Source organism: Parus major, chromosome 17 (assembly GCF_001522545.3).
Source record: "Parus major isolate Abel chromosome 17, Parus_major1.1, whole genome shotgun sequence".
Lineage (NCBI taxonomy): Eukaryota > Metazoa > Chordata > Aves > Passeriformes > Paridae > Parus > Parus major.
Genome location: NC_031785.1, coordinates 1,000,618 through 1,008,806, shown reverse-complemented (window position 1 = coordinate 1,008,806; position 8,189 = coordinate 1,000,618). Strand labels below are relative to the sequence as shown.

The window sequence follows — 8,189 nt, the reverse complement described above, 5'->3', positions numbered from 1 at the left end:
AGCAGAGCACACCCTGACCCACGGCACACCCCGACCCACGGCACAGCTCGAGCAGAGCACACCCTGACCCACGGCACACCCCGACCCACGGCACACCCCGACCCACAGATGAGGGCCCCAGACCCACAGCACACCCTGACCCACAGATGAGGGCCCCAGACCCACAGCACACCCCCTGGTCCCAGCTCTCCCATCCCAGCCCCTGATGCATTTTCTAAGGAAGATCCCGGTGGATTTGCAGTGAATTTATGGAAGTTGCAGTGATTCTGACAGGCGGCTTTGGCATGAGCGATGGCCCAGAGGCTGTCATCTAAAACCATGTGGTGACACTGGGGTTTGGGATGGTCACTCCACTGCCTCACTGCCAGGGGAGCATGGCCAGCTCCCACTTGTGCCATCAAACCGAGGAATCTCTGCTTTTAATGGGTAACAGCAATCCCAGAGGTTAAACACACAAAAGACTGGAGTGAGGAGTAGATAATGTGACACTGACATCAAACACAGCCCATTCTTTATTACTAATTTCTGAGTTACTTCAGACTGTCCATCCTGAAGATGATACCACAGCATTCCATCACCTCTGCACATGTGGGGATAAGGGGTGGCTGTCCCTTACCCAAACCACAACTGGTTTAGCCACAGCAGGTGGTTGGTGAAAAGCCTCACACCTCCCCATGGGCTGCAGCTGCTGGTCTGAGCACCCACGACAGCAAACAGGTAATGTCTGGCTCAGATCTCCTGGGATTCTAAAAGCCTGTTTAAATACTTTAATTTTTACCTCATTAGCAGATTGAAGCATGGCAATAGTGACCACTTTGCTCAGCATAAATACAAATATTCTCAAAATATTTATACATGCTTCCAATTCATATAGATTATTCCTCCATACAGAAATGAAGTAGCTCAGATCTTAGTATCTGTGTGTAGTTTTTAATCCATGCATGATTTTGCTCAAGTTTTGATTTCTTTTTGCAGAATTGCAACACAAGGTGGCAGCTGAGGGAGGGGCAGGCAGGGAAGGGCAGCCCGCAGTGGTGGCGCTGTCCCCGTTACCTTTGCGGTTCATGCCCATCTGGAGGCACTTGAGCAGCCGGCAGTACTGGCACCTGTTGCGCTGCTTGCGGGACATGACGCAGTTCTTGTCCCGGCTGCATCTGTACACTCGCTTGTTGCAGATGCTCCTCTTGAAGAAGCCCTTGCAGCCCTCGCAGGAGATGATCCCATAGTGCAGCCCCGTGGCCCTGTCCCCGCAGATCAGGCAGGTTCGCTGATCCACCCGCTCATCTGCAAGGCAAGAGGAAAAGCTTTGAAGGACCCTGGGGGTTCTGCCAGGTCGGTCTGACTGAGGGGCAGCCACTGTCAGCCCGTGAGGATCCATCCCACAGGGGCAGCTCCATCCTTCCCTTCCCCACTGCCAGGCAGGACCCTTGGGGCTCTCCCTGGCAGCCTCCATTGACCTTCCTGCTGTTCTTAGCAGAAAGGAACACAAACTCCAGTGGGGAAAAAAGGGTTCCAAAATGTCCTGCCTCAGCTGCCCAGAGCAGGGTGTGCAAAGAGAGAAACCTGGCAGACACCAGTGAGTACAAAATCCTGTCACAGCTCAGACTCCAGGGGCACCTCTGGGCTTCAAGAGCCTCACTGCAGAGCCACCGCCCAGAACCCAAGAGAACATCACTACAGAAACCACCATACAGATAAGCCACAGTGATGTGATTTTACTGATCCTTTCCCAAATCTTCAGAAGGCCTTTGGATGACTAAAAATGCAAATTGCAGGGCTCTCCACAACAGGAGCTGTCACATTAAATTCAGTATTTTAAGACTCTAACACTGCCTGGGAGAGAGAGCAGAGACGATGCTGGGCTTGGCGAGATCTGCAGACAGCGATGTCAAACAGAAAGGAAGAAGTAAATGATGGTGAAGAGCCCCAGGTAGTTAACCCAGAATCTCATCACCTCACACTGCATAGGGAGGCCTAAACCTCACTTCAACCAAGTCAGCTATGCTTAAAATAATGCCAGCAAGCATTATTTTACCAGCAGCTCTTCCTGTAGCAGATGTTTCACAGCTCAACAGTTTAACCCCCTGCATGCCAGGCCAAGCTGCCTCCAGCCCCCACCTCATGTTTTAACCCATTGAAATCCGAACAGTTGCAAACAGATCAGCACTGTAAAGGTGGAAGCTATTCAAATACATTCAGGGACACAGAAATCTGCAGTATTCCAGTATTGCCCATGGGTTTGCTTTCCCAAAGGTCAAACAGATGACTGGATCGCCCTGGCTGAGCAGGCACAGAGAAAGGAACCACTCTGGTGCTTCTCACTCCATCACACCTTTCCTAGGGATGCTGGTTAAACCAGGCTGCTTCTGGTGTTCATTGGCCCAAAGACAGGACAGTGCCATTGCCCACGGGGACAGGAACACCCATGGCCCAGGCAGGACCCAGGAGGTGGCACTGGCTCCCTGCAGCTGCCTGGGCACAGAGCAGGGCACAGCAGCTTCCCGTGCCCACCATCCACACTGGGAGCCAACAGGGAGCTCAGACTGGGCAGACACAGCAGCACAAACCCACACCGTGCCTGGGGTGCTGCCCACACCCACTGCTTCTGTTTGGACACAAACCTTGAAAAACCCCAGCCTTTGGATGGGACTGGCTTGTGAAGATGAGCTGGGTCAAACTCGCTGCAGCACAACACCACCAAGCCCGACTTTCCTCATCTAGATTTGACCAGGGAGATTTCTGAGACAAAGGTATTTATCTACAGGATGGATTTTTGGAGCAGCAGGATGTAAGAGTCACAGTGAAGTCTTTTCCAGCCTCAATAAAGCCCTGACAAAACAGGGTGTAGCTTCTTACTACTGCAGCACATGTGAATGCAAGAGAAATGAATGAGCCAAATGTATTGGGACCAGAAATTAAACCAGTTTTCAGTTACACAAGTCAAGTAAAAATCTAAACCAGCTGCTCCTACTCACAAGCAGTTTTCTCCAGAGCTTAAACCCAGTAGAAACCAGAACCAATCTGTGTTAATCTCTATAAGGTTTGCTATGCACAGCATGCACATTTGCACTGTTCTGCAAATTTAACTGTTATAAAACATTAAAATAAGGGGATGAACAAAGGAAACACAAACTTTAAGTGAAGAAACATTCCTAATTTTCACCAAAACATTCCAAATTTTACATGACAGACCATCTCAGGTATGTGCTGAACCCAAAGGAATGTGGGTACAGCTCAGGAGTGGGGCTATCTGAGCATCTCTGAAGGGAGGCAGCTAAACATGACTTTGTAGTCACCAAGTGCATAATCTCCACCTTCAGCAATCTGATAAACGCGGGGAGGGGGCCAGGGATTAGCCAGGACAGAGTAGTCCACTATCTGCAGGGTTTAGCTCAGCCTCAGCTTAACTCCTGGCCCTCCCCCTGCTCGCACAGCAGTGCCATAAATCCCGGGTGCCGGGGATCCCGGGGTCAGCAGCCACCAGGGAACCTCCACCGGGTCCCACACATGGCCAGGACACCCTGGGCTGCTCCAGCACCACAGCACAGCCCCCGGGGCTCCCCGCTCACCCTGCAGCCCTGGCTGCCCATGTCAATGAGGGCTCATTTCCAGGCACAGATTTTTTTTGTTGTGGGAAGAATAGGGCCGTCACCCAGCCAATGCGGGAAGCCCGGATGATTAAAGCGAGGAGGAATCAGAATCCTTCCCTTGCCATTCCCATCTCCCCAGTCGAAGGGGGAGATGGTGTGAACGGCCCCCTGGCCCCAGGAACTGCACACACCTCCAGTAGAAGCTGTTCCTTGGGTTCCCAGATTAAAATTGGCCTTTGAGCAGCGGCACACACCGTGAACAAAGACACAGACCCCAGGGACCACAGGGGTGTCCGTACTCCCCACAAACCTTGGGCAAACAAAACTGGGAGATGAAAAATGATGGCCTACAGAAAGTCTTAGAGATTTAGATCTTTAAAAAAATCCTGTAGGGACCAGGACCACATTACTGCCCTGTACCCACGGGTTTGCTGCTCCTTACCTTTACCAGTTTTCACCCCACGTAATGCAGCACCTGGAGCGGGTGGAGGAAGGGAGAGATGGGGCAGAACCACAGTGAACTTCGGAGAAATGGTAAAGCATGAGCAAATCTAAAGCAGTTTTGCACTGAGGGTGCTCTGAACTCCCTTAACCTTGAAATTTCACTGGACTATCAAAACACATAATAAGAATAGCAATTTTTATGTGAAAAAGTCCTCCCTCATCCCTGGCACCTCTCATCTCACTCTGGTTTCAAATGCTACACAAGACAACATAGATTAGGACACAAAGCAACTGATAAGAATTTTTTTCAAATACCTTTTTTATTTCAGAGAGAGAGCTGAGAAAGCTTGCCCCTGCCCCCCTCCCCAATTTTCCTGATGGCTACTACATTTAACAAACTCATACACGGGATATTCTGGCTTTGTTCTCACAACCCATTGTAGCAGGGGCCACTAAATCAAACAGTTGCTGCTACGACAAAGGCACTCACAAAAATCTCAACCTCATCTTGAACCCTGAAGATTTTTATGGCTACTCCCTCACTAGCCCCTCCCCAAAGCCACATTAAAGGATGTATTGTTTTCAGAGGTCATGGTAGGTTTCATACCACATACAATGTAAATTCTCCAAGAATATGATGATGTTACACAAGAAGCACAGGAGATGGAGTAAAAAAAAGGGAAAATCTCTCCTCATCTATGTTTTAGAAGACAAACAGTAAAAGCAATACATTTAATTTTTCAAGAAACTGGCTTTTCCCCTCAGCAAAATGAGCAGTCTTGATATTTTTTTAAAAAAACTTCCTAGGACTTTCCAAAAGGAAATACCTTACAATCCTGCTGAAACACACAGCAAAGACCCGAACAGAAAACACTACAGCACGTGAATGAGAATCTAAAATACACAGCAAATAAGTTAAAGCATGGGGACACATACCCAGCACATCCCTGTCGGTGCTCCCACCTGTGCCAGTCCTGTGGACAAACCCCGAGCGGGCAGTGCTGGGAGTGGCACTGCTGCGTTCTGGGAGGGGACCTGGCTGCCCCCGAGGGTCCCCAGGCTGCCCCCGAGGGTCCCCAGGCTGCCCCCGAGGGTCCCCAGGCTGCCAAGAGCTCACACCCACCCCTGGAGCCCTGGCTGAAAACCCTACAGCAGCTACAGCTCCCTGTGAGATTTACCTTGCAAACCTGGCGGTGTGCTGGTGCAGTCGGATTGTGGGACTTCCCATATCTTTACGATAGAAGAGAAAGACTTTATTTTCAAAAGTAAGGCCAAAAGTGAAGGCACAACTCCTCACCCAAAGCCCAGAGCAGACGGTGCTGAGCTTTGGCCTGGCTGGAAAGCAAGAGGGAGAAGGCAGAAAGCCACCGCCAGCAAAACTTCCCATTTATACAACAGAACGTGAATTTACAGCTAAGAAAATCTTTCATAGCTGAAAAAAAAAAATTACAGGCAACACTCAGCACTGCAATTCATTAATATATGCAACATCTTTTCAGCTGCGTGCCAGTTATTTGCTTCGTGATTAACTGACCCTATGGCAGCCCCCTGCAGCACCCTTTAGCTGGGTTTAAATCTCAAGCTGCTAAATACCAGCTGTTTGGGGAGGGGGGCGGAGGGGGAGATCTCACACATGTGTTACTTAAATCCCAACCGCATCTCGCGCTCCTCTCGCCTCTGGTGATGCCTCGAACACAAACAAACGTGTTGGGGGTTTCTTTTTCCCTTTATTTATCCTAACGATGTTTTTCATTTTCAATTTTTAGTTTCAGGAAAAGCATCCTGTGAAATTCAAGCCCCAGAACTGGAGGAACTGCCCCCTCACTGTGGAGCACTGCATTGTCCAAACAAGCCCACCCCCAAACCGGGCGCCTTTGCTTCAGGGGCTTTTTTTTTTAACTTATAATCGATGAACACAGGGATTAAATTTTCTGTGCGTTGGCCCCTGCTCGGGACGGCAGCGAGCTCGGTGGCAGAGCCCATGGTGGGGTGCACAAAGGGCCGGGGCATCCCGCTTCTGCTCCCCATCGACCCCACAGATGGGGGTCCCAGCCCCACGCTGGAGGCAGGCGAAGGCACCGCGTCCTGCCTGGCCAGCCCGGCTCAAAGAGCAGATTGTGCTGCCCTGGATCAGACCGGCCATGGTGAGAGCTGAATAGAATTAACCCTCTGTGAACTAAAACAAAAACATTTGTGTGCCCAGCTGGGAGAAAGGTTAATTTAAATGGACAAGCTTCCTGTAAAAAAAAAATAAATAATAATAATAAAAAAAAATAAAAATAGAGGAGGGGAAAGAAAGAAGTAGCCTGCAATCTTACTCTCTGTACTGTAAAAAAATGTTCTACTCACAGAGAGACTCATTTTAAAATGCAGCAAGTGAGTATTGGAAAGAAAAGAGGAGAAATGATGCACTAGAGGAATGGTCAGTGCATCTCACTCAGTTCTCCCTTCCCAGTAATGAAATCCCAAACTCAACGGTCTTGTTCCACCCTGATTCTGTTTCTGCCCAATCTGAGTTCAGTCAAAAGAAAACCCCCATAAAAAACAAACAAAAACCCAAAACCAACAAAAAACCAAAAAACAGAAATCATCAGCTGCTCCTTTTCGGCTCGTATAAATCAAGAGCGTGCAGCTGATGAAACCCGTCACCCTTCCCCAGCCTGGGACGCATCTCCATTTGCATATCAAAAACTCATCTGTGAAATGCAACTTCTCCCGGGCAGGGGAGCCCCGGCGCTGCCTCACCCCGACAGCAGCGCCGCGCCCCACGGAGCGCACGGCCCAGGGGAGCTGCCGGGGGAGCCTCGCCCCGCTCCATTGTGAGGGACGGGGAGAACACGGATCCTTCACTCCAGCCAGTTGTTGCACAAAGAGTTTGGAACAAAAGCCCGCACACCAAAATGTGCCCGATGGCCGGGACCGCAGCTGGGGACAGACACGAGGGTCTCGGTCCCGCTGCCCACGCTCACAGACCGACTCCGAGTTTAGTCGCTCCCTCAAGCCATCAACTTTCGCTGATCCAATTTTAGCAAAAGAAAGCTCCGTGCCCGGTCCCTGCCCTCGCTCCGGCGCGGCCGCACGCTCTGAATGAACGACTGGGTTGGACTAGTTTGATTTTTTTAATTGATACTTTACAGGATGAAGACCTGACTTACCTGCCCTAAAACCTATTCTCTTGGCCCAACTGAAGCTGTCTAGATGTGCAGCCACTGAGAGCGATGCTGAATTAAGAAAATCTGAAGCTAACCCCACCCCCAGCAGTCCGGGCTGCGGGAGCAGGGCCTGGGCACAACTGAAACAGTGACTTCTCCAGCTTGTGTTACCAAACACGCAATGTTCTCTCCTGAAATATTTCATCCTTGCTCTGAAGGTGAGCTTTACCGCTGTCTTCAGTCACAGAGAGGAAAAAAAGCTGCAAATACCAGGGGGAAGCAGCGCCGGTCCCGGGAGGGCAGGCGGGCGCTACCCAGCGCCTCCGTGACCCCGATACTATCCATAATTAACGATACTAAAAAAAGCTCCTCCAGATGGTCGGAGGGATTAGGAAGTTTAAAATATAAACAAATTAAGCCACAAAACAAACTAATACCCTTTTTTTTTTTTTTTTTTTTTTTTTTTTTTTTTTTTTTTTTTTTTAAATTGCATAACCCCGCTCGCAGCCCAGGGCTATGCTGCTCGGCCCCCGCGCCCCGGGAGCCGTGAAAAGGCAGGAAAAGGGGAAAGCCCGCACGGCTCCTTCTCCCCGCGGTCCCGGGCGGTCCCGCACCCCGCGGTCCGAGCCCCGCACGCCGCGGGAGCCGGGACAGGGCGGCCCCGGGCCCCCGCAGGCACCGCCCGGACAAAGGCCCGGCCCCGCTCACCTTCCATGCAGGTCGAGTCCCGCTTCATTCCCGGCCGGCTCCTAGGGCCGCCTCATGGCGGCGGCGGGCGGGCAGCCCGGCTCGGCCATCGCCGCCGCCGCGGGCCGCCCTATGCTAACGACGCGATGGCAGCGCCGCCCCCGCCGCACCGGCCCGCCCCGCTCGGGCACTGAGTGTCGGCTGGGACCGACCGACCGACCGACCGACCGACAGACCGACCGACCGACCGACAGACAGACCGACTGACAGACCGACCGACCGACAGACAGACCGACCGACCGACCGACAGACAGAC

At 51.4% G+C, this 8,189-nt stretch overlaps 1 protein-coding gene across 3 annotated transcripts in view; it reads right to left on the bottom strand.

Moving 5' to 3' along the window:
- The window catches only part of NR6A1 (nuclear receptor subfamily 6 group A member 1), a 63,693-nt gene that overhangs the window by 17,953 nt on the left and 37,551 nt on the right, over positions 1-8,189 (bottom strand). For 2 of the 3 annotated variants that reach the window (XM_015644904.2, XM_015644905.2), the window contains exon 2: positions 1,054-1,284. In XM_015644904.2, coding sequence (XP_015500390.2) covers positions 1,054-1,284 — 231 coding nt within the window. Of the gene's footprint in view, positions 1-1,053; positions 1,285-7,894; positions 7,982-8,189 lie in introns of those variants that run through there. The other variant, XM_015644906.3, reaches the window with a different exon arrangement.